At 39.8% G+C, this 27,096-nt stretch overlaps 1 protein-coding gene across 3 annotated transcripts in view; it reads right to left on the bottom strand.

Annotated features, from left to right (window-relative positions):
* Positions 1–2,625: 2,625 nt before the first annotated feature.
* Positions 2,626–27,096, bottom strand: part of CLPX (caseinolytic mitochondrial matrix peptidase chaperone subunit X) — a 45,868-nt gene continuing 21,397 nt past the window's right edge. The window contains exons 5-14 of one of the 3 annotated variants that reach the window (XM_033189751.1): positions 24,901–25,060; positions 22,585–22,626; positions 17,928–18,104; positions 17,089–17,253; positions 16,191–16,279; positions 14,405–14,569; positions 9,464–9,763; positions 8,236–8,328; positions 7,128–7,234; positions 2,626–5,324 (exon numbers count right to left, since the gene is read on the bottom strand). In XM_033189751.1, the coding sequence (XP_033045642.1) occupies positions 5,234–5,324; positions 7,128–7,234; positions 8,236–8,328; positions 9,464–9,763; positions 14,405–14,569; positions 16,191–16,279; positions 17,089–17,253; positions 17,928–18,104; positions 22,585–22,626; positions 24,901–25,060 (1,389 nt within the window). In that variant the 3' untranslated portion in view covers positions 2,626–5,233. The remainder of the gene's footprint in view (positions 5,325–7,127; positions 7,235–8,235; positions 8,329–9,463; positions 9,764–14,404; positions 14,570–16,190; positions 16,280–17,088; positions 17,254–17,927; positions 18,105–22,584; positions 22,627–24,900; positions 25,061–27,096) is intronic. The other 2 variants (XM_033189753.1, XM_033189752.1) reach the window with 2 other exon arrangements.

Here is a 27,096-nt window from a genome sequence, read left to right as displayed (position 1 = left end):
AAAAACTAGCCGGGCGAGGTGGCGGGCGCCTGTAGTCCCAGCTACTAGGGAGGCTGAGGCAGGAGAATGGCGTAAACCCGGGAGGCGGAGCTTGCAGTGAGGGGAGATCCGGCCACTGCACTCCAGCCTGGGCGACAGAGCCAGACGCCGTCTCAAAACAAACAAACAAACAAACAAAAAAAACAAAAACAAACAAAAAAAAAGAGGTAGTAGAGGCAGTCCCTCCTCCTTCTTCATTGTTTCCTGTAGGATTCTGGAACCAGTCTATCTAGGGTTAAATCGTGGCTCTGTTACTTGGAGTGAAGCTTGGGGAAGCTACTTAACCCCTCTGGGCTTCAGTTTCTTTATGAGCATAAAGACTTGATTGTAGTATCCACCTCAGAGTTGTTGCATTAAGCACTATGTAAGTGTACTTTTTCATTTTGCTTGTTCACCATTCTCCCATATGAACTTGAGAATCAACTTGCTTGACTTCAATGTAAAATTTTGACATTTTATATATATTTATAAAATAATTTATAATTTTATTTATAATTTATAAAAATATATATTGCTTATAAAATATTGGCATTTTATTAGACTATTAAATTTATAAATTTAGGGATAAGACATTTTTATAATAATGAGTTTCCCCACTGAACACAGGATAACGCTTTTAATCAGATTTGCAAAAATACCTACCTATTCACTTCTTCCACTTCCACTACCTTAGCCCAAGCCATCATCTTTTCCTTGTCCTCTTAGTCTGTTCTCTCACACCGTAACGAAGTATCACTTCTTTGTGCAAAACCTTCTGACAGCTTCTCATTTAAGAGTCAAAGCCTGGAGCCAGATGCGGTGGCTCATGCCTGTAATCCCAACACTTTGGAAGGCCAATGTGGGAGGATGGCTTGAGCCCAGGAGTTGGAGGATGTTGTGATCCATGATAGTGCCATTGCACTCCAGCCTGGGTGAGAGTGAGACCCCTCCATCTCTTAAAAAGAAGAGTCAAATCCTGGAAGGGAATCGGAAAATGCAAGACCATCTTTTACTTGTGCTGCAGAAGAGAAGCAGCTGGGCAACAGGTGGAGAGGATGTGGGTTCAAGGAAGTTGTTTTGTTTGTATGCTGATGAGAACTAACCTGAAAAAGTGGAGGAAATTGTTGAGCTAGGAGATAGAAGGGCAAGTGCTGGAGAAATGTTCTTAAGTAGGCCTCCAGTCACGTTTCCTTCCCTTCATTTTCCTGAGCCTGTCCCCAACAATTTAAAATGCACATCTGATCATGTTCAACTCCACTGCTAAAACTCAATAATCCCCTACTAACTTCTGTAAAAACTTACAATTTAACCTAGCATACAAGACATTCCATTATTGTTTTTTTGAGACGGAGTCTCGCTCTTGTCACTCAGGCTGGAGTGCAGTGGCACGATCTCAGCTCACTGCAAACTCCACCTCCCAGGCTCAAGTGATCCTCCATTCTCAGCCTCCTGAGTAGCTGGGATTACAGGTTCCCGCCACCACGCCTGGCTAATTTTTGTACTTTTAGTAGAGACGGGGTTTCACCATGTTTGGCCAGGCTGGTCTCGAATTCCTGATCTCAGGTGATCCACCTGCCTCGTCCTCCCAAAGTGCTGAGATTACAGGCATGAGCCACCATGCGTGGCCATTCCACTATTTTTTAAAAAATGTATGGGGTACCAGATATATGTAGCACTATGGTAGGTGCTGGTTATAGTAACAAAACAGGTTGGGTCACCATCCTTGTGGAATTTATGGCGTAGTTAGAAAGATACGTGAATAAACTTGGGAGATTTGCTATAGGACAGGAAATACTAAGCAGTGTTTGGATGCCACTGGGAATAATTCAGAAGGCAGGATACAGATACTATAGGAGAGACATGATCAAAAGAACTAAAGACCTTGAGAAACGAGAGGGGATGATGAGACCCTAAGCATATGTGGAGTAGTTAACTGAGTTTTGTAGGAGGGATACTTCAGTTGTAACTAGAGAGAAAGGTTGTGTGATGGAGCAGATAGCTTATAGGGGGTGGGATGATGAATTCCATCAATGGTTTTTCAATGAAATGTGAAGCAAGGTCCTTAGCTAGATGGAGAGAGGAGAATATTAAATGGTCATTTCAGAGTATTAACAAGAAGTTACAGTTGTTGCTTAACCTCCTACAGCTTCCTAGTTGTTTTACACTTCTGAGATTTTGATTTAGTTCTCATTATTCTTTTCTGGCAAATTTCTACTTGTTCTTCCAGACTTATCTGGGCCATCACTTTCTATGTCACCACACCTGGTACCTATCTCACTTCCACTATTAAAATACACTTTAGTTTGTATTTGTTTCCCCTACAAGACTAGTAAGATTCCTGAAAAGCTTGGTCTGTGTCCCTAGTGTGAAGTTCCACGCAGGACATTTAAGTAAGGATTTTCGATAAATGTTTAACAAACATTGTCTGTGGAATCTACAGCTAGAATTTATCTGATATGGAAGTGCCAAGGATTAACCAATCCCTAAAATGAAGCAGCTTATATGACATCTGTGCCCCTTTAAAAATGGCACTGTTTGGCTGTGCTTGTTGTTGTCAATGCAGAGTGTTCCTGCACCATTGCAGGATGGACACACCACCACGTTGGCTTTTCATTTAGTCTTTTTGTTTTATTCAAATGTCAAAATTTAAGTTCCAAGATACAAATTGCATTTGATTTAAAAACATCGATTATGCTCTGTTAACAACTTCCAAAGTCAAATGTAAGTCGTTGTGACTAAAATGCCTCCCAGTCCATTTCTGGAGGATTACCCTTAATATGTTTAGCAGCTAGTCTGATTTCCACTCTACAAAAAGGAAAATGATGCTATAAGGGAAAGATAATGAACAAAGTTATAATATGTAAGACTTCCTGGGGAGAACTTGAACCATTACTAGGGAGACCAAGGAGAGGTGTTTCTGTTCCATACTATAGCAACCAGCCTTAACACTGTAATACAAAGTGCATTTCTGGTCTTACCCAGCCATAAATACCACACATTCCTTTTATTAATTATATCATAGAAAGCCCAAATCTTCACCAACAAGATTTAGAATTTCCTGATAGCTTCAGTATCCCCCCAACAACAAAAAAAAACTGTGTAAAAGGAAAGCTCAACAGTCTATAAACCAAAAAATAAGGACAAATATTTACATGTACTCTGATTTAAACAATTTCAAATGAGATTAAACTGAATGAATATAGAACTTGTACCACCACTATAGAAGGAAAGAAAAAAAAGCTTAAAAGATACCCAAATATTTTAATATTTATGGAGTTAAATGATACAATTTTCATTAAGACCCCAAATATCCCACCACTTTTTACCTTTGCTGTATAATGAAGGTTAGTAACTTATATGTTAGTGTGAACACATTTACTTTGGCTGATAGCAAAACATAAATTTGTTTTTAATGTTCTAAGAAGCCAAAGAATTAGACCAAAATGTTCAGCACCAAAAAACAAAACAAAAAAACAGCTCAGTACTTCAGGTTACGTACACAATATCAGGAAATTTTATTTAGGTGAGCACATGGCTGTTACTATGACTGACACTGCATGCTATTTATAGAATTAGATATGTATCTTTCTGGCTGGATGCGGTGGCTTATGCCTGTAATCCTAGCACTGTCAGAGGCCAAGGTGGCCAGATTGCCTGAGCTCAGGAGAGACCAGCCTGGGCAACATGGCGAAACCCCGTCTCTACTAAAAATACAAAAAATTAGCCAGGTGTGGTGCACACCTGTAGTCCCAGCTACTCAGGAGGCTGAAGCATGAGAATTGCTTGAACCCGGGAGGCAGAGGTTGCAGTGAGCCAAGATCGTGCCACTGCACTCCAGCCTGGGTGACAGTGAGATTCTGTCTCAATAAAATAAAATAAAATAAAATAAAATAAAAGAGCTATATAACTTTCTGAAGATTTAAGCCAGACTTCAATTCCATTTACTCATCCACAGTACTAAAATGGATTAAAGATGGTAATTAAGGCTGGGTGCGGTGGCTCATGCCTGTAATCTCAGCACTTTGGGAGGCTGAGGCCAGCAGATCACAAGGTCAGGAGTTAAGAGACTAGCCTGGCCAACATGGTGAAACCCTGTCTCTACTAAAAATACAAAAATTAGCCGGGTATGGTGGTGTGCACCTGTAATCCCAGCTACTCAGAAGGCTGAGGCAGGAAAATTGCTTGAACCTGGGAGGTGGAGGTTGCAGTGAGCCAAGCTCGCACCACTGCACTCCAGCTTGGGACAGAGCGAGACTCTGCTTTAAAAAAAAAAAAAAAAAAAAAAAGATGGTAAATCCGACAACTTGGTAAGAAAATGGCCTTTTTTACAGAACTAATTGGGAAGTTAGTGTCATGCTGTCATGCGTTAGCAGGTAAGACTAGGAATACAGCTAAACCAATTATCAAAATATACTTCTTCAGGGTATTTTTCAATGAAATTTTTAACTACCTGGTCCAATTTTTTTTTTTTCCCTGAGATGGAGTCTCACTCTGTTGCCCAGGCTGGAGAGAAGTGGCGCGATCTCAGCTCACTGTAACCTCTGCCCTCTGAGTTCAAGCGATTCCTCTGCCTCAGCCTCCCGAGTAGCTGGGATTACAGGCGCCTGCCACTGCGCCCAGCTAATTTTCTGTATTTTTAGTAGAGATGGGTTTCACCATCTTGGCCAGCTGGTCTTGAACTCCTGACCTCGTGATCCACCTGCCTTGGCCTCTCAAAGTGCTGGGATTACAGGCGTGAGCCAGCGTGCCTGGCCTACCTGGTCCAATTTTCAAGATGAATATAATTCCAATATTTTCAGAAACACATGTGGGTAAAAAAGTAACACTAAAGAATGGTATCTCAATATTCAATTTTAAAGAATTTATTTTCCCATTTGTAGAGTAACATTATTGTAACATCTACAGTTATTGCAATACCTGCATTGCTTAAAAGAATTCCTAAGAATTTTGTTAAAGCATAGTTTTTTTTAAAAACTGAACCAAAATAATGTACATTTTATCTCTAAACACTGTCATTAAAGTCCACATAACATCCTCTGTAAAATCAATGTGATGTTACAATAATATACATGATCTGATTCTTATCCTAAAGGCTTCTCTGACCATGTATGATATCCAAGATAGATCCAATGCCTTTAATATCAGACTGTAGAGACAGTTATGACCCTAAACAAAAGAAGGAAAAGCTGTATATACAGGACAGCAATATGACAGTTTAGCTGTTTGCAGCATCTGCTTGGCGGGGCCATCCTTCTTCTTCAACTCCAGAGTCATACTCCTCTTCAGAGGATTCTTTTGTTGGAGCCCTACAATGAAAAGCCATGTTTGTTTTTTTTAAATAAAAAATGGAGGTAAACATGATCTTTAAAATCAAAACAGCAAAGTAACCTCAACTAGCTAAGAAAGCCACGATAATAGAAAATATTAGGAGCACTTTTAATATTAAAATTGCTTAGACCAGACACAGTGGCTCACACCTGTAATCCCAGCACTTTGGGAGGCCAAGGAAGGCTCATCACTTGAGATTAGGAGTTCAAGACCTGCCTAGCCAACATGGTGAAACCCCATCTCTACTAAAAATACAAAAATTAGCCGGGTGTGGTGGCGTATGCCTGTAGTCCCTGCTACTCAGGAGGCTGAGGCAGGGGAATCGCTTGAACCCAGGAGATGGAGGTTGTAGTGAGCCGAAATCACACCACTGCACTCCAGCCTGGGTGACAGAGCGAGACTTCGTCGCAAAAAAAAAAAAAAAAAAAAAGATTGCTGACTAATATGGGAAACAGACTATACAACCAAGTAAATAAACTTCCCAACATTTTTCCTGACAAATTTATTACTGAAAAAAAAAAGGACAACATGGCTTCAATTGTGAAGGCTTAAAAAATCCTTTTCTCCAAGAAAGCATCATCTGTTATTTCAACTCAAATGCTTGAATTTAGCATATGTATATGGTAAAGAAGCTACTTCTGACCAAATCCATCTTGTCTCAAACTAGTAAAAATGATAATTCAGATCACCACAATTCCTTTAAAAGCCACATGTCAACATCATTAAACAATAAAAATAAGAGATTACATCTCTCTGGATAACTAAGGTTGTTCAAAACAAATCAACTGCCTCTAAAGTTATCTTGGAACATAAACAAATATAAAACATAACATACCTTATGATTGAGTTAAACAGAAACCTAGTTTTTGTGTAGGTAACAATGTCAAATATTGTATAGTAAACATTTATTGAATAAATCAGGGGTTAGGAAACTGTAGCTTGCTAGCCAAATCCAGCCCATTGCCTTTTTTTTATATATTTTTTGAGACCGAGTCTCACTCTTCATCCAGGCTGGAGTGCAGTGGTGCGATTTTGGCTCATTGCAACCTCTGCCTCCCAGGTTCAAGTGATTCTCCTGCCTCAGCCTCCCAAGTAGCTGGGACTACAGACATGTATCACCACACCCAGCTGATTTTTGTATTTTTAGCAGAGACAGAGTTTTACCATGTTGGCCAGGATGGTCTCTATTTCTTGACCTCATGATCCGCCCGCCTCCACCTCCCGAAGTGCTGGGATTACAGGCGTGAGCCACCACAACTGGCCTGAAGATCAACTTTCAAAAACTCATAAAATACTATTATTTTATAATACCCAAATTAGATTTTTCTACAGAAAACCTGAGATTACTGCTTCCCTTACAAATACACAATATAACAATTTTTATGTAATTTTAAAATGACAAACCCATAAACATAGCAATGAGGAGCTGATCTTAAATTTTTTTTTTTTTTTTTGAGACGGAGTCTCGCTCTGTCGCCCGGGCTGGAGTGCAGTGGCTGGATCTCAGCTAACTGCAAGCTCCGTCTCCCGGGTTTACGCCATTCTCCTGCCTCAGCCTCCCGAGTAGCTGGGACTACAGGCGCCCGCCACCTCGCCCGGCTGGTTTTTTGTATTTTTTAGTAGAGACGGAGTTTCACCATGTTAGCCAGGATGGTCTCGATCTCCTGACCTCGTGATCCGCCCGTCTCAGCCTCCCAAAGTGCCGGGATTACAGGCTTGAGCCACCGCGCCTGGCCTGATCTTAAATTTTATATCTGTTCTGGCTTGAAAATGCACTTTACCGGATGTATCCTGGTTCCTTTTTTCCTTCTACTACTTCTTTGTCAACCTCCACACATACGATATCAGAATTAGGGACTTCAAACATTGGTTCTAGTAACAGCTTTTCCTAAATAAATAAAAAGTAATGAATCACATTGAAAACTGATTACACACAAGTGCTTTTATTCTATAAATCACAAACTGGAATCCATTCACTCAAGGAAAAAGAAACAAAACAAATATATATACATGTATATATATTTGTGATTATAGCTGGGATTACAGGCATAAACCACCACATCTGGCTTTTTTGTATTTTCAGTAGAGATGGGGTTTCGCCATGTTGCCCAGGCTGGTCTTGAACTCCTGAGCTCAGGCAATCCGCCCGCCTCAACCTCCCAAAGTGCTAGGATTATGGGCATGAGCCACCATGCCCGGCCTCTTGTTTTAATTTTTTTTTTTGAGAGATGAGGGTCTATGTTGCCCAGGCTGGTCTCAACCTCCTGGGCTCAAGCAATCCTTCTGCCTCGGCCTCCCAAAGTGTTGGGATTTATAGATGTGAGTTACCAGGCCCAATCCCGATTTTTTGTTTCATTAATTATATTATGTCCATGTCCATGTCCTTTATTGCAAACACCTTGAAGTTCTTTTTTGAGAAAAAGCAAAATATAATCTACTGTGATTAAAAAAAAAAAAAATTTCAGGCCAGGTGTGGTGGCTCACGCCTGTAATCACAGCACTTTGGGAGGCTGAGGCAGGCAGATCACCTGAGGTCAGGAGTTCGAGACCAGACTCGCCAACATGGTGAAACCCCATCTCCACTACAAATACAAAAATTAGCCAGGTGTGGTGGTTCTTGCCTATAGTCCCAGCTACTTGGGAGGCTAAGGTGGCAAGACTGCTTGAGTCTCAGCCTGGGAGGTGGAGATTGCAGCGAGCCAAGATCGTACCACTGCACTCCTTTGAGACTCTGTCTCTCTCTCTCTCTCTCTATATATATATAGAGAGAGAGATAGATATATTTTCCAAAAGAAAATGTATCTGTTTTCCAAAAGAAAACAAGGAAGCTTAATATACTCAAAACTCAGACCAAGAAATAATTGTTTTCAGAAAATAATGCCAACTCACCATTATGGACCGAAGGCCTCGTGCACCTGTTTTCCGTTCTAGTGCCAATCTGGCTATAGCTTTCAAAGCATCCTCAGTAACATTCAGTTCACACTACAAATACATTAAAAATAAATTATAACTTTTATTGTTAATTTTTACCTCCAGAAAATGTACCATTAAGTGAGGGGCACAATTCATGGTGTTTTGGAACCCTGCCTTCAAGAAGCACTTGTTTCTATCAATTAACCCATGACAGTATCAGTATTATGAATTGCAAGTTTGTTTTGAAGCTTGAAGATGTTTTCTAGATTAACATACTCCCTAGGATTTTTTTCAACATTTACCAAACCTCTGTGTTACATACTAGGGATTTAATGATGAATAAACATCATCTTTGCCAAGCAACTTACAGTCTATTGTGTGATGACAGATGACAGATTGGCAAACTAGCATTTATAGTCCAGTGTATGCACATGGAGCTAAGGGAGTAGCAAAGGGGGAGGCATCTAAATAAGACTAAGGAACCACTGGAGGATTTTAAGCAAGGGAGTAAAAACATTAGCCTTGTTTTTAATCATTCAATGAATATTTAAGAACTTAATATCTATTTGTTGGGTACTGTGCTCAATGATCCATTCTAGAAGTAAAGAGGAAGATACTGGTATTTTGGTGGTGGTAGTCACAGACAGACATGAGACAGGCCGATCAATCAGGAATTAAATGCGTGAGTCAAGGTGAATAATAACAAAGGGGCTTGACTTGAGGCAGTGGCAATAGAGAAGAGGAGACTGATATTTAGAGACACAAAGTTCACAAAACCCAAACCATTTGTTATCCAACTGAGTATGTGGGCTAGGTGTTTGCTACAGAGACGTATATGTGGGATTAATAAAACTCTATTTTGGCAAAAGAATATAAAAATACACATAGTATGTCACAACAAAAGCATTTAGAATATCAAGACTGAAAGGACAATCCTGTATGTCTGGCTTAGAGATATTGAGGTAGGCTAATGGCATTATTTTTCTTGGGCTTTAGGCTATAATGATGGTTTTAATTCAGAAGAAATAAAAACAACTCCTAAATTCTAACATAATACAATATGCCTTCCTTGATTCCTAGATCCATATTTAGTAAGGAATAGGCTGGTATTCTAGATGAGCAGAATTTGTTTTTGTTGTTAGGTTAATTTATGTAGAATTTCAATAGCAAGAAAATAACTAAGTACAAAAAATAAAAATCTAACCTTATCCATGCTGAATAAGGCCTGGTACTGAGGAATAACAGCATTTCGTGGCTCAGTTAGTATTTGTACAAGTGTTTTCTCATCTAGGCTATGCAATGGAACCACCACAGGCAACCGTCCCACAAACTCAGGAATCATGCCAAACTCAATCAGATCTCTGGCTTCCACATGACGCAATAACCGATCTTTTTCTTCAATGTCTTGGTGAGTATTTGATTCCCCACTTCGATTAGCAAGGTCTGCAGCAGCTGCAGCCCTTCTGCCTTTTCCCAGATTAGATGGTGTTCCAAATCCAAGATACTGCCAAAGAAACGATGCATATTATAAATAGTAGAATCAAATGATAGTGTATTAAGTACTTTTCATACATATTTCATATGATCTTTGTAACAACTCTATGAAGAAGGTTTTATTATCATTTACATTTTACAAAGGAAAAAAACAGGCTGAGAGGTTAAATATCTTGACCGAAATCTTATTGCTGTAAGTGGCAAAGCCAGAATTTGAACTCAGGTCTGTCCTGTCTGCCTTCAGAATTGAGAACCTAACTACTATGTAATAACCAACCCTCAAAGAATGAATTCTAATAAAAGCATACAATAACTACAAAGGGAGTCCCTTAGAACTCAGAAAATAAGGTTGCAGGGTTTATTCAAGACTTCTAGATGAGTATGGTTTCCAAAAGATATAAAAACTATAAATATGGAGGTACAAGCAGCCTAATGAGAAAATTATCTGTTAAGTGTCTTAAGTCACTGCTAAATCACGATTCTTCTAAAATCATGATTTAGTCTGCGTATATAGTTAGAATAATTTAGATTTTACAAAAAAAAAAGTAAGAATGACATCAAACAAGAATGCTAACTTTTGCAAAGCTAGAATCCTCAAAAACATAAAAAATAGGCTGGGCGTGGTGGCTCAAGCCTGTAATCCCAGCACTTTGGGAGGCCGAGACGGGCGGATCACAAGGTCAGGAGATCGAGACCATCCTGGCTAATACGGTGAAACCCCGTCTCTACTAAAGAATACAAAAAACTAGCCGGGCGACGAGACGGGCGCCTGTAGTCCCAGCTACTTGGGAGGCGGAGGCAGGAGAATGGCGTGAACCCAGGAGGCGGAGCTTGCAGTGAGCTGAGATCCGGCCACTGCACTCCAGCCTGGGTGACAGAGCCAGACTCCGTCTCAAAAAAAAAAAAAAAAAAAAACGTAAAAAATAAAATGAACGCTAACTTTGCTGAACAAGGTTGGGTATATAAAGGCATATAGATTTTGTTTCAGTCAAGATAAACGAACTGTACTCCAGGCAATTCTCAGAAAGCTTAATTTTGTCATGTCATATAGCTTTTGTCAAAAGAACAAGAGAAGTACATGATATGTGCAAACATAGCCTAAGCTAAAAATCTGTTTGCAGGCTGGACACGGTGGCTCATGCCTATAATCTCAGCACTTTGGGAAGCTGAGGCAGGCTAATCAGTTGAGGTCAGGAGCTTGAGACCAGCCTGGCCAACATGGTGAAACCGTGTCTCTACTAAAAATACAAAAAGTAGCTGGGCATGGTGGTGTTCACCTATAATCCCGGCTACTCGGGAGGCTGAGGCAGGAGGATTGCTTGAACCTCAGAGTCGTGGAGGTTGCAATGAGCTGAGATCACACCACTGCACTCCAGCCTGGGCGACAGAGCAAGACTCTGTCTCAAAAACTCTGTCTGCAATGGACTGAATATTTAAGTGTCCCCAAATTTGTATGTTGAAATCCTGTGTATTATTAGGAGGTGGGGCCAGGTAATAAGAACTAGAGCATATAGAAGGCATATATAGAGCTTGCTTCAGTCAAAGTAATAAGAACTAGAGCCTATGATTGCTCCCCTAATTTTCATTAATAAAGTTCACAGCTAAATGGAGTGACCTAATTCTCAACAAATCAGAATTACAACTTAAACCTTCCTTCTGTGTACTTCTGATTCTTTTTCTGACATTACTTTCAAACCTTCTGTCCTACTGTTTCTAGCTTCAAATCCTTTTTGGAAGTATGAAATACTAATTATAAATAAATATTAGAACATGGTCTTTGCTTTTAGTTACAGAGTTTCAAATACAAGGTTCTCTCTCTCACACACAAACCCCCAAAGAAATAATTTCTTCTTTCTAATTTGTTAGGCTGATTTATGCAGTATTTCAATGACACAAAAAACAAATTTTCATACTATGTTTTGGCTGCTATTGAAATTTTGCATAAATTAGCAGAAAAATAAAAATCTAACCATATCCATGCTGAAAAAGGCCTGGTACTGAGGACTAACAGTAATTACGTGGCACGGTTAGTATTTTTAAAAGTGTTTCCTCACCTAGGCTAGGCAAAGGAACTACCATGGACAACCACACCATTAGCAGCATTATGATTATGATTATTATTTTTTACTACTACTAACCTATTACTTAAACTAGTACATTCAAGGCCAAGAAGACTTACAGCAAGCAATATAGCACACAGCTGATCTATAACATGAAGATTTCTTTTTTTTTTTTTTTTTTTTTGAGACGGAGTCTTGCTCTTTAGCCCGGGCTGGAGTGCAGTGGCCGGATCTCAGCTCACTGCAAGCTCCGCCTCCCGGGTTTTACGCCATTCTCCTGCCTCAGCCTCCGGAGTAGCTGGGACTACAGGCGCCCGCCACCTCGCCCGGCTAGTTTTTTGTATTTTTAGTAGAGACGGGGTTTCACCCTGTTAGCCAGGATGGTCTCGATCTCCTGACCTCGTGATCCGCCCGTCTCGGCCTCCCAAAGTGCTGGGATTACAGGCTTGAGCCACCGCGCCCGGCCTAACATGAAGATTTCAAACAGAATGTTATGTAATATAAAAGCGATCACTTGTGCTATTATGCAAACTACAACACCATGGAAAATACAGGTGTTTTCTGGGCTTCCTGTCACTATGCTGACATTACATTTTGTTGTACTCAATCAAAAAATAAGTACTGGGCATGTACTATGAGGATATGAAGAAACAAGTCCCAGTCCCAATTAAAAGCAGGGGTTATAAGAAGAAACACCTACAACACTAGGTGGAATCATAATCCTTCCCGTATCTGCCAAAATGCTCCCCTCCACTGGTGAACGTCAGCAATGATCTATGGTAAACTCTATGAGCAAGGGCAATGGAGATAAACTTTACTGGGCACCAGTGAATTGGGCAGGGGGAATGAATAGAAATTGTACTGATGCAGCAACGACCTTCAATAATGAACTCCCCAGATAAAATATTAAGTTGAACTCATCAAGTTACACTTTTAAAATGCCCATACAGGCTAGGTGTGGTGGCTCATGCCTGTAATCCTAGAATTTTGGGAGGCCGAGGTGTGTGGATCACGAGGTCAGGATATCAACACCATCCTTGCCAACATGGTGAAACCTCGTCTCTACTAAAAATACAAAAATTAGCTGGGTGTGGTGGCGCGTGCCTGTAATCCCAGCTACTCACAAGGCAGAGACATAAGAATTGCTTGAACCTAGCAGATGGAGGTTGCAGTGAGCCGAGATTGCACCACTGTACTCCAACCTGGTGACAAGCGAGATTCCATCTCCAAAAAAAAAAAAAAAAAAGCAAAGTCCATATATAGATGATATTTAGAAATCTTTCAATTTACTACTCTGAAGTTGTTTGATTTTTTTAGTTTTTGAAACAGAGTCTTGCTCTGTCACCCAGGCTAGAGTGCCGTGGCTCAGTGGCACAATCTAGGCTCACTGCAACCTCTGCCTCCTGGGTTCAAGTGACTCCCCTGCCTCAGCCTCCTGAGTAGCTGGGATTACAGGCGCCTACCACCACGCCTGGCTAATATTTGCATTTTTAGTGAAGACAGGGTTTCACCATATTAGCCAGGATGGTCTCGATCTCCTGACCTCATGATCCACCCACCTCGGCCTCCCAAAGTGCTAGGATGATAGGTGTGAGCCACTGCGCCCAGCCTACTCTAAAGTTTTAAAAAACTAGAAATACACTAAGTCCTCACTTAACATCGTTGATAGGTTCTTGGAAACTGCAACTTTAAACGAAACAACATACAACATGTCCTCCAATAATGTCATTTTGTTCAACATAATTTCCTTATGAAATTGATGAGGAAAAATTAGTCTGTTACATGTCATTTCGCTTAAAGTTGCAGTTTCCAAGAACCTATGGGATGACGTTAAGTGAGGACTTACTATATACTTTTGTTTTTTTTTTTTTGAGATGGAGTCTCCCTCTATCGCCCAGGCTGGAGTGCAGTGGCGTGATCTCGGCTCACTGCAACCTCCACCTCCCAGGTTCAAGTGATTCTCCTGCCTCAGCCTCCCGAGTAGCTGGGATTACAGGTGCCCACTACAGGCTAATTTTTTGTATCTTTAGTAGAGACAGGGTTTCATGTTGGTCGGGCTGGTCTTGAACTCCTGAGCTCAGGCAATCTGCCCGCCTTGGCCTCCCAAAGAACTGGGATTACAGGCGTGAGTCACCGCACCCTTCCCTGTGTATTTCTGATATGCTCTAAGAAAACTCAACTCTTTTTTTTTTTTTTTTGAGACGGAGTCTGGCTCTGTCGCCCAGGCTGGAGTGCGGTGGCCGGATCTCAGCTCACTGCAAGCTCCGCCTCCCGGGTTTACACCATTCTCCTGTCTCCGCCTCCCCAGTAGCTGGGAGCCCGCCTCGTCGCCCGGCTAGTATTTTGTATTCTTTAGTAGAGACGGGGTTTCACCGTATTAGCCCGGGTGGTCTCGATCTCCTGATCTTGTGATCCACCCGTCTCGGCCTCCCAAAGTGCTGGGATTACAGGCTTGAGCCACCGCACCCGGCCGAAAACTCAACTCTTATAATTAAAACTATGACTGGTAGCATGCAGATATGAGAATGGAAACTGAGTGTACATCCTTTAAATGCTCTCTATCCTTCTAGTAACCCCTCAGAAAAACTTACCTTTTCATTTTTCCTCCTGCTGATGATTCTGTCTAAACCATTGAAAGCACCAGATGCAACAAACAGGATGTTTGTTGTATCAACTTGTACTGTTTCTCCACGGAGCTTTCGGGAATTCTTTTCTGGAACATTGACTATTGTGCCTTCTAGTAGTTTTAATAAGCCCTAAATAAAAAACAAATGATTTATAGCATCACCATATCAAGTGCATTATTTATTACACTTTAGACAATGGGATTCAATGGGGAAAACAGTATGTGATTATGGTCAATGAACATAACTAATGAAACTCCCACATTTCTATAACTAACAAGAAAATCTAATGCATTTATTACATTAATAATACATTTATTTGAAATGGTTACAGAACTTGATGCATTGTAATTCACGAAAACAGTCAACCTCACAGGTTGTTCTTGATAGTAAAGATGTAATTCTGGGCCGGGCGCGGTGGCTCAAGCCTGTAATCCCAGCACTTTGGGAGGCCAAGATGGGCGGATCACGAGGTCAGGAGATCGAGACCATCCTGGCTAATCCGGTGAAACCCCGTCTCTACTAAAAAATACAAAAAAAAAAACTAGCCGGGCGAGGTTGTAGTCCCAGCTACTCGGGAGGCTGAGGCAGGAGAATGGCGTAAACCAGGGAGGCGGAGCTTGCAGTGAGCTGAGATCCGGCCACTGCACTCCAGCCTGGGCGACAGAGCGAGACTCCGTCTCAAAAAAAAAAAAAAAAAAAAAAGATGTAATTCTGACATAAACACAGAATTATGACTGTATAAAATGGTGTTCAAACACGGTGGGAACATTCAAAATTAGAAAACAGTTGAAGATATGTCTTTCATATAAATTATAATTCTATTCCACTTATAGTATTAAACTTTGAGACTACCTATATTTGGAGATGCTTTTTCTTTTTTTTTTTGAGACGGAGTCTAGCTCTGTCGCCCAGGCTGGAGTGCAGTGGCCAGATCTCAGCCCACTGCAAGCTCCTCCTCCCGGGTTCACGCCATTCTCCTGCCTCAGCCTCCCAAGTAGCTGGGACTACAGGCGCCGCCACCTCGCCCGGCTAGTTTTTTGTATTTTTAGTAGAGACGGGGTTTCACCGTGTTAGCCAGGATGGTCTCGATCTCCTGACCTCGTGATCCACCCGTCTCGGCCTCCCAAAGTGCTGGGATTACAGGCTTGAGCCACCGTGCCCGGCCTGGAGATGCTTTTATAAAAAAAAACTTTCCAGCACAGAAGTGTGATTATACCTTTCTATTATCTCTGTCAAAAAGTGAAACAATTTTCCTCACTCTTTAATAGTTTATGTCATAATTAGTTACCATTAAAAGGTCAAGTTGGCCAATAGATCATTGTGACTTCAATTATGGCTCTGCAAGGAATTAAACATTATTTTATACCTATTTTCTAACTAAGTGGAAGGAATAAGAAGCATGTACATAGTTTATTCATGTCTAGTTAGAATCATAACTTTCTTCAAGAGTCTTCTAGAAATGTTTAACTGGGCCTTTGAGGAATTAAAAAAAAAAAACAACAAAGATTAAATTTCATCTTTTCTGTTCTTCAGAATATTTTAAATTTCCTAACAAGGTAATTTGCTATTTCAAATTGTCAACAACTTTCTTTTAGGATCTAAACTACTTCAAAATGATATGTGGAGTTTGGGGGTGGAAGAAATAAACAAAACAGAATCTAATTGAATGTGAAACCAAACGTACAATATTTGGGAGGTTGATGTATTCCCTTCCTTTTAGTGGGCTTGAACAAAATATTCAACTGCTTACTTGCTGAACGCCTTCTCCACCTACATCCCGTAACTGATGAATGCCTGGCACACTGCCAATCTTATCTACTTCATCCAGAAAGACAATTCCTATAATTTAAGGAGGATTCTATTTATAATATGGAAAAGATATACACAAGATAGCCTCAGCTTTAAGAGACTTAGGTAGCTAGAGAGCAAAGTTACTTGATCTTTCATACTTAACATATGCAATAGCTTGACATTATAAAAATGCACTTTTATTTCTCCCATCCATCATTTTGTACAACTGCTTTGTAACCTGCTCTACAGAATAACATTTACGTATGGTAACAAAATCTCCTTGACAACAGTGATTTGCCCCACTAATGTATACAAATTCTTTATAGTATGGAAGCGGGAGGTATCTGCAGTGCTAGTATTAGTAAAACTTTAGCTTACTCTTTCCCATCTATATTCTTGTCTTAAAGAAATTTGAACAGGAAGCTGTCATGCTCTTCATGTAAACAAGAACAGATGATAGATGAAGGAGCAACACAGCATCCATGACATCCTGTAGGTCAACAGGCTAAACTGTTTCTAGAGTCATCTGGTACCGTCCTCCCTTGCCCCTGCCCTGTCCTATCTTAATCTAAGCATTAGAAGTCTTGAGGGGAGTTAAGAAAAGCAATGATAGTATTAAGGATCTAATGGGATAGTAATTTGGCTTGTTTTTAACCCTACCAGCCAGCTTAGTGACAATAAGGCAAAGCAAACTATATGGCCCTTAAATCAGTATACTAGAAATTATGTAACAAAGGTACTTTTATATAATTACAGAATTTCAGTCCTTGACTCAAAACAAGAATTGTATTGTCTCTTAATATTAGACTGATTCCCCAATATACTAAATCTAAGGACAGATCATGCTGAAAACATACCTTGTTGTGCTTTTTCCACATTATAATTGGCATCTTGGAGTAGTTTGGCAATCACAGATTCAATATCCTCGCCTACATATCCAGCCTGAGTCAAAGTTGTACAGTCACAGATAGCAAAAGGGACATCAAGGCATTTAGCTAGGGTTTGTGCCAGCAGAGTTTTACCTACAAATAGAAACATTAACTAAAAGTTTACTAAAAATATATTGGCACACAATTTTTCAATAAAAATGCAAAATAAATTTTAGTAGTATATAATAAAAAGTTGTCAATTGCTACATTTTCTTCTGCTATTTTTTTTTTTTAGAGACAGGGTCTTGCTCTGTCACCCAGACTGGAGTGCAGCCTGTTATCATGGCTCACTCCAGCCTCAATCGCCTGGGCTTAAGTGATCCTCCTGACTCAGCCTCCTGAGTCCTGGGAGTACAGGCACGTGCTACCACACCTAGCTAATACTTTATTTTTTTATAGAGATAGAGTCTTGCTATGTTGCCCAGGCTGGTCGCAAACTCCTGGTCTCAAGTGATCCTCCTACCTTTGTCTCCCAAAATGCTGGGATTACAGGTGTGAGCCACCACATCTGGTCTATTATTTTTTAGATATAGCTGTTTTTTATTTTATTATTCCTGTTAAGATGTTAGGGACTGGTCTGAAGGGCAACACCAATGCCTCAAATTCAGTTTGTATTCTATGCAGGAATACTGATAGTATATCTAGACAACTGGCCTTAGATTTTCTTCTCAAGAGTCATAATACTTCAATCACAAGATATAGGTTATAGAATCATTTCCATTCTGATTTTTAAAATGAGTAGTAAATTTTCTCAGCAAGTTATTTACCTGACCCAGTTGGTCCAAGCAGCAAAATATTACTTTTTTCAAGTTTTATGTCATCATGAGAAGAATCCAATACTTCACCTCCTCGTTTTTCCTGAGGTATTTGTTGATTTACCTGTTGCTGCATTGATGCTCCTAAAGCATTACCATGTGGGCTAATTCCAGCAATCTGAAGTAATTCTGAAAAAAAATGCCAAAGGAATTACTTGAGATTCATTTGAATTTACTTGAAGAAAATGTCCCATAAAAACTTTTATCTAAAACTGAACATCTACATAGAAAAATTTAAGTATTTTGACATTCTATCTTACCTACAAAGGAGAAAAATCTCAAATTATCTAGTGACAAACATATAGCACACAATGATTATATAAAGAACCTCGGCCGGGCGCGGTGGCTCAAGCCTGTAATCCCAGCACTTTGGGAGGCCGAGACGGGCGGATCACGAGGTCAGGAGATCGAGACCATCCTGACTAACACGGTGAAACCCCGTCTCTACTAAAAAACTACAAAAAACTAGCCGGGCGAGGTGGCGGCGCCTGTAGTCCCAGCTACTCGGGAGGCTGAGGCAGGAGAATGGCGTGAACCCGGGAGGCGGAGCTTGCAGTGAGCTGAGATCCGGCCACAGCACTCCAGCCTGGGTGACAGCGCGAGACTCCGTCTCAAAAAAAAAAAAAAAAGAACCTCAAGCAAGGGAAATCGATTTTTTTCACTGTCTCTATTTACATAAATATGTAAGAATACTCCTTTACCCAAGGGAAGGCAATGCAATGGAAGAGCAGAGCCAGGAGTTAGAAAGCTTTAGCTCTGGACCTTCCTTTGTCTCTAAGTAGAAGCCATATGATCAAGGGCAAGTCATATAAATTTTATGTTCCCGTTTCCTAATCAATAAATCTACTAGAGAAACCAAATATGGTAGACCTCACTATCTCTGGCCCTATCTAAATCTCTAATTTTATTGGACCTGTACTGGATCTTTCTAGTTCCTTTATTAGAGACGTAACTCTTTAACTAGATGTGACTAACACTGCTAATGACTACATGGGACTGACACTGCTAGTGAAGTATCAGTTGATCAGCCAGGTTCCTACAAAAATAAACCTTTAGGGTGGGCATGGTGGCTCAGCCTGTAATCCCAGCACTTTGGGAGGCAAGGCTGGTGGATCACCTGAGGTCAGGAGTTCAAGAACAGCCTGACCAACACGGTGAAACCCTGTCTCTACTAAAAATACAAAAATTAGCCAGATGTACTGGTACACGCCTATAGTCCCAGCTACTTGGGAAGCTGAGGCAGGAGAATAGCTTGAACCCAGGAGGTGGGGGTTGCAGTGAGCCAAGATCACGCCACTGCACTCCAGCCTGGGCAACAGAGTAAGACGCTATCTCAAAAAAATAAAATAAAATAAAACAAAACAAAACAAAATAAATAAATCTTTATTCTCACTTTCTCTTGGCTGAAGGAAAGATTATCCAGATTTGGAAATATTCAGATTGTTCTTGGTTCTTAGCATTTGAGTACCTGTCATCATAACATACTTGTTTATATTTTCTGAATTTATTTTTACTTTTTCTTTTTTTTTTTTGAGACAGATTCTCTCTCTGTTGTCCAGGCTGGAGTGCAGTGGTGCAATCTCAGCTCACTGCAACCTCCGCCTTCTGGGTTCAAGTGATTCTCCTGCCTCAGCCTCCTGAGTAGTTGGGATTACAGGCACATGCCACCACACCTGGCTAATTTTTGTATTATTAGTAGAGATGGGGTTTTGCCATGTTGCCCAGGCTGATCTCGAACTGCTGACTTCAGGTGATCCACCTGCCTCAGCCTCTCCAAGTGCTGAGATTACAGGCATGAGTCACCGCACCTGGCCTAAATTTTATTTTCTAAGAAATTGATTAAGAAAACCAGACTTTCCAATGCATTACTATTTTAATTAAACTGACAGAATAATAGTTCAGCAGACATATCTATTATCATGGTCCTACTCCATCTGGCTGTCACTTTCAAACTATCTTCACACTTAAGGTAAAGCATTATTCTATTCATCAAAAACAATAAGCATTCCATAAACATCTGGATTAAACTGTGCTACCTTTGAGGGTTAATAATTAGGGAATAATTCACAATGTTGTGCCTCATTATAATCCACATCAGCCAAGAAAACCCAGTCTGCTGTATGGGGTTAGTTCAATTGTCACTAGCAAAGTACTTTTTAAAATTTCAGCAAAATCTGGTTAGCGATTATGATAACATAGGAAGGGGCTTGGGTTAAGTTTAGCTCTGCCCAAAGGGGAAAAATGATTTAGATGTAGCTTCGGATAAGCGAGGCCAGCAGGTGCTTGTCATTCACTCATTCTCTCTCTCTCTACCTCTCTCTCTCTCTCTCTCTCTCACACACACACGATTTAGATGAATAACTGAACAAAATTGCAAGAGGCATATTAATTACAGTGGAACCACGTAATCTATGTATTTAACTTACTTAATGATTTAAGTTAAAAAAAGAAATAATTTAAATGGTACAGATGATAGACATCATCTCATTTTATGAGTATGTGCCTTACAGTAAACTTGAGACAACTCTCTGATTTTTTCAGTTAGTCCCTGTTTGTGCATCTCTCACTTTGTAAGTATAGCTCTCTAAAATTAGGACCACGAGCTAGCAGGCTAGTGTAGTAGTTAGCTGCACAGAGCTCACCAGCTGTGTGGCCATGGATAAATTACTTAAAATTTATGTGTTTCTTATTTCTAAAATGGAGATAAAAATAATAGTTTCTGTCTCATGGGTTTAGGGGAGATTAAATGAATATATGCAAAACACTTAAGAACAATACCTGGCAGATAGTTTTATAAGTGTTACAGAAGAATCTGCGATTATTATTACCATTTCCCTAGTGTTTAATTATTCACACAACATAGCCTTTAAACGCAAATGAAGTATTTCATCTGGTGCTCAACTTAAACAACATTATATTCCAAAGATGGAGAAAAAAAGCCAATTGTGTCAGTCCTCCTAAAAGCTGTATGTTGGTCTCTAAAATTTTACTTCCAAAGGGACTTACTTACAAGAATTAATCTTATTGTACATGATTTTGGTCCGAAACCCTAGACCAGTGTTAGGGTCTAACACCCCCAGCCAGTGTTAGTTAACAACCTAACTTTAGAACTTAAAATCCCACAAAAAACACAACAAAACTGCACGACAATAAATTTAAGCTTTTGAAGTATTTGTTCCTAAGTCAATCTTTTACATAAGTTCTTAAATACTGTTACTTGTTAACATTTAAATAGGGCCGGGTGCGGTGGCTCAAGCCTGTAATCCCAGCACTTTGGGAGGCCGAGACGGGCGGATCATGAGGTCAGGAGATCGAGACCATCCTTATGGCTAACACGGTGAAACCCCGTCTCTACTAAAAAAATACAAAAATCTAGCCGGGCGAGGTGGCGGGCGCCTGTAGTCCCAGCTACTGCGGAGGCTGAGGCAGGAGAATGGTGTAAACCCGGGAGGCGGAGCTTGCAGTGAGCTGAGATCCGGCCACTGCACTCCAGCCCGGGCAACAGCGCGAGACTCCGTCTCAAAAAAAAAAAAAAAAAAAAAAAAAATTTAAATAACATTGAATCACTACATATATTACATGACATGTCTTTCAAAAATATGGACTACAGACTTTCTTTACTAATTTAGTATAGTTTCACTAGCCATCAACACAATTTACGAGTATGGTATTGACTGCATATCAGAATATATTTTTTCATTATGAATTATAAATTACATATATACCTAAAGGCTATTATTTAGATCTTACATTCTTATATATAATCTAATTCTGTTGCACTTACTGTATTTTTTAATTTTACCATGCATGGTATAATCAGTATTTCCACAAATTTAAAAATAATTGGGGATAATGTAATGTTATTACATGTGATAAATGTCATGCCCAAGTTGGTACACAAGTTATATTCTCATGGCTCATCCTATATACATTACACTTCAAATAGTGGATATATAATACTACTTGGTTCAAAGGCAAATGTAAAAGTATCAACTTAGCTAATTTTCTTTATTTCAATTACTAAAATAAAAGGCCAGGTGAATCTTTCTATGACACCTCTGGAACCTCTACCCTCAATGCAGCAACTAACTCCACCTCCAAAGGAATAGGTCCAAAGGAATAGGTGGAAGATATCAGAAGGGCCAGTCTCCTTGGTCTATCAAGTCCTTCCACACCCTCCATCGGACCATCTGATGCTTTTAGGGGCAATCCAGGGCTAGAAACAGTGAATTAAGGCTTACTCATAATTTGTAAGACTGTAAGTTTCATAAATACCAAAAAAGAAACAGTGTGGTTTCTGGCAAAGAGTAGCTAGAAAATAATCTGCCTCCCCCAGATTCCTGTGACCCACAAGAAGCAGGCCAACTCTAATTGTAGTTTGATAGAAAAAATAAAAAATAACCAAACATATAGAAATTAAAATTAGTTATGAAAAACTATTCCGAAGTTATTTATACCATGTATGATAAACACATTTAGATAATATGTATCTTTCTTGGTAATACACAAGCAAATACATACATGTCTATCACTGTTACTGCTGAAACACTTCACTGAAATAAATGTCAAAAGGAAGAATGATTACAGAGGAGGACCTGAAGTCACTTACTTGTAAATCTGTACTCATCCTCCCGTCTTCTTATTTCTAACTCTAAGAAAGAGGATGAAAATATTACATATTTGTTTACCTTGGGGGAACAAACAATGAGTATCCCACCTCCTGTCCTCTTTCAAATATATTTAAAGGATGTGTTCACTAACATTTTTCAGCTTTTCATATTAAGAATCTATATGCTGTATCTTTTCTATATTAAAACAAAACCATGCATAAAGATGGCTGTCCAGTTGCTAATATTCATATTTGTCAAATATATAATTGATATCTACTGTAAGGGTATAATAACATAAGTCTTTAATAAGAGTTTAAGCCCCTCATGCTATAAATATTATAACCATTTGCTCCTCCAGCACTTAGAATAGCTTAAATATTTATTTATTGACTGAAGAAAACAAAAAAGTTTTGCCACATAACTATCAGTGCTATTTGGACCTTATAAAAATGAAGATTTCGGCCGGGCGCGGTGGCTCAAGCCTGTAATCCCAGCACTTTGGGAGGCCGAGACGGGCGGATCACGAGGTCAGGAGATCGAGACCATCCTGGCTAACACGGTGAAACCCCGTCTCTACTAAAAATACAAAAAAAAAACTAGCCGGGCGAGGTGGCGGCGCCTGTAGTCCCAGCTACTAGGGAGGCTGAGGCAGGAGAATGGCGTGAACCCGGGAGGCAGAGCTTGCAGTGAGCTGAGATCCGGCCACTGCACTCCAGCCTGGGTGACAGAGCGAGACTCCTTCTCAAAAAAAATGAAGATTTCAGGCCAGGCGCAGGAGTTCAAGCCTATTAATCCCAGCACTTTGGGAGGCTGAGGCAGGTGGATTGCTTGGGAGGTTGAGGTGGGAGGGTCACTGGAGCCTGGGAAGTTGAGGCTGCAGTGACTTGCGATCTAGCCTGGGTGACAGAGCGAGACCTTGTCTTGGAAAAAAAAGAAAAAAGGTTCTGAGTCTTCCATTAGTTATACTTCATACTTTCTAAAAATAACTGATACCATCACATAACTATTTTGCAGTTACGTGATGTAAGTTCAACAAGTGAACAAGTGTCTTCATTGATATAAATTATACATTTAGTTGCTACTAAAGGCTATCAAAGATAATGCAGATTTATAAATTTAAGTACTTAGCAGAACTCCTTCACACTGTACAGTGATAATTAAAAGAATCTAAAATGATGGAATGTAGGCCTAAATCAGAAATCAGGGCTGTCTGGCCAACAAAACAATAAATTAAATATTTATATTTACTCTATTCATAATTGTTTTAAATAAAATCATTCTATTAATATACATTATTGTCCATAGTAAATTGAGATTATACAGTATATTCTCAGTAAATTGTCCATAGTATATCTCATTATTGTCCATAGTAAACTGAGATTATATAGTACTGGTATATTAAAATCTACCCTTAATAGAAATTGTACTTTGAATCACTTACAAATTTGCCCTTAACCTTAATACACTCTGTAGCTAGGGCCCAAAGAAAAACGGGTGCTGGATATATTAACAGTTATCATCTCCACATATCTCTGACACAGGCAAATGAAATTCTGTATCCTGAACCCAAGAGAACCAAGTTGTACAGAGCATTGCTAAGATCCATTCATGGGGAACTAGTTGTGGTGAAATCTATAATTCAAAAATGATGTCTCAATCTCTACCCCAGTGGCTTTCAAACATTTTTTACTAAGACCCTCAATAAGTAGTACAATTTTCTTTGTGACTCAGAACCCATGCACATATAACTGAAAATGTAAGGTTTTTTTTTTTTCCTTTTTTTTTTTGAGATGGAGTCTTGTTGCCCAGGCTGGAGTGCAGTGGCGTGATCACGGCTCACTGCAACCTCTGCCTCCCAGGTTCAAGCAATTCTCCTGCCTCAGCCTCCCAAGTAGCTGGGACTACAGGCATATGCCACCCCACCCAGCTAATTTTTGTATTTTTAGTAGAGACGGGGTTTTACCATGTTGGCCAGGCAGGTCTCGAACTCCTGACCTCAAGTGATCTCCCCACCTCAGCCTCCAAACGTGCTGGGATTACCGGCATAAGTCACCATGCCAGGCCTAAGAAATAACATTTACCTTAACTATAAGTTAATGTATTCTGATATTTTCTATTCACATCTATCAAATTTTTTAAAAATGCTGTTGGCAACCTACCAAAATGATTTCATGACCCACTAATGGGGAGTAACCTGCACTTTGAAAAATGCTGCACTATATAAAAAACATTTTAAGAAGAAAGTGAGGAGTTACAAATAAAGATTACTTTTATGCATAGCAATCTCTATTTAGGTCAATTATCAAAAACGCTACCTCTTGGTGTTAATGATGTCTGCTTCTCAACCTCTGCTTGCTGTCTCAGATTAGCTGGGATATTATTATATATTCTCTTATAATGATTGTACACAGCAACTGAAAGCACCTTCTTAGCAAATGACTGACCAACAACATACTTGTCGAGGTAGTTATAAATCTGAAAAATGATTAGGTATGAATAATTTAATATGAGCTATTATAAGAGCACACACATTAAAAAGTTACATACTAAGCATACTTGCTTACAGTTTTAAATCTGAACAAAGACTCATTAAAAGCAAAATGACAATACATTATATAGCAATGATTCAGAGGCCCTAAACACTAAATGAACAAAAACACAATTCATTTGTTCTCTAGCTTAACAAAGTATCACTGTGTTATGCTAATTTCTATTCTATAAACAATGCTATCAATCTTTATTTTTTAATAAAAAATTAAATTTAAAGTAACTTAGAATACATACACATGCCACCATGGGTCTAAAAGTATCAACATTAATGTAAATCATTAAAATAAATCTATACCTCTCAATCAAATGAATAATATTCTTCACAAAGATAATATATTATAAAACTACCCTTTTCAGAAACAGGCATTATATAATCAAAAGCCATTATACTATCAGTATCCATGTGTTTTAATACATTTAGTTTTTTCTTAGATATTAACTTCAAAGCTACTCATTTATCTAAATGAGACCCTAAAAACTGTATTCTTACTATTTTTTTTTTTTTTTTTTTGTTGAGACGGAGTCTCGCTCTGTCGCCCAGGCTGGAGTGCAGTGGCCGGATCTCAGCTCACTGCAAGCTCCGCCTCCCGGGTTTACGCCATTCTCTCGCCTCAGCCTCCCGAGTAGCTGGGACTACAGGCGCCCGCCATCTCGCCCGGCTAATTTTTTGTATTTTTTTAGTAGAGACGGGGTTTCACCGTGTTAGCCAGGATGGTCTCGATCTCCTGACCTCGTGATCCGCCCGTCTCGGCCTCCCAAAGTGCTGGGATTACAGGCTTGAGCCACCGCGCCCGGCCTATTTTTTTAAATTTTCTAAAAATACATTTTTTTCTTTTTTTGAGACAGGGTCTCACTGTGTTGCCCAGGCTGGTCTTGAACTCCTGGGGTTCAAGCGATCCTCCTACCTTGGCTTCCCAAAGTGCTGGGATTATAGGCATGAGCCACCAGGCTCAACCCTAAAAACTATTCTTAATAGTAGCTAAAGCTCTATTCTACACTTGGTTATTGCCAACAGCTTGGAACCTGGGGTAAATTTTTTATTCACCAGAGAGTGAACAGAAATGAAAGGGTTGGTGAATTAATATTCACCAACTCCTGCCGGGCATGGTGGCTCACGCTTGTAATCCCTGCACTTTGGGAGGCTGAGGTGGGTGGATCACTTGAGCCCAGGAGGTGCAGACCAGCCTGGACAACAAGGCGAAACCCTGTCTCTACAGAAATTAGCTGGGCATGGTGGCACACACCTGCACCCAGCTACTGTGGAGGCTGAAGTGGGAGGATCACTTGAGCCCAGGGAAGTTAAGGCTACAGTGAACCATGAGTGTGCCACTGCACTCCAGCCTGGGCAACAGAGTGAAACCCTGATTAAAAAATGAATAATTCAAAAACTCCTGAAAATAGTTAAACTGCCTGGAATTTCAACTCAGATGTCTGAAGTCTACACAAATTCGTACAGAATATAAAGTCCAATATATTTTCCATTTTTTTAATGACAAATTCTTTAGTTGTTGACCATATACATTTTTTTATAGTTTTAAACATCTTTATTCCTTACAAATTATACCAATGACATTAAATCTGTCACAGCACATTTGGAAGTAGAGACAAATGCACTGCTTTCCAAACACAGTAGAAGAAAGATACACTGAGGCAAAGAGAAATAATCTAAGTGTGCAAACATCTGAGACACAGCCAGAAGGCACACAGCCAGGGTACAAGGGTTCCCAGTTCTCAAAAAGCACACATCAAGTACCCAATGGAGCTGGTGGTACATTCTGTTACGTTTCACAGGACCAAATCACACTTGGCCTGAGGCTTCTAAAAAGAGTTCACACCACCAAAGCCACAGTGCTATACAGAGCAGTCCTGGCACACTGGCTATGAAAAAACTACTCGCTTATATTATTAGACTGAAGGCTGTTTTACCATAAAATAGACCAATTTAAGGGAGATAATTATAG

This window comes from Trachypithecus francoisi, unplaced genomic scaffold (assembly GCF_009764315.1).
Source record: "Trachypithecus francoisi isolate TF-2019V2 unplaced genomic scaffold, Tfra_2.0 Lachesis_group3, whole genome shotgun sequence".
Lineage (NCBI taxonomy): Eukaryota > Metazoa > Chordata > Mammalia > Primates > Cercopithecidae > Trachypithecus > Trachypithecus francoisi.
The sequence above is the reverse complement of the archived record's forward strand: the minus strand, read 5'-3'. Positions and strand labels throughout refer to the sequence as shown.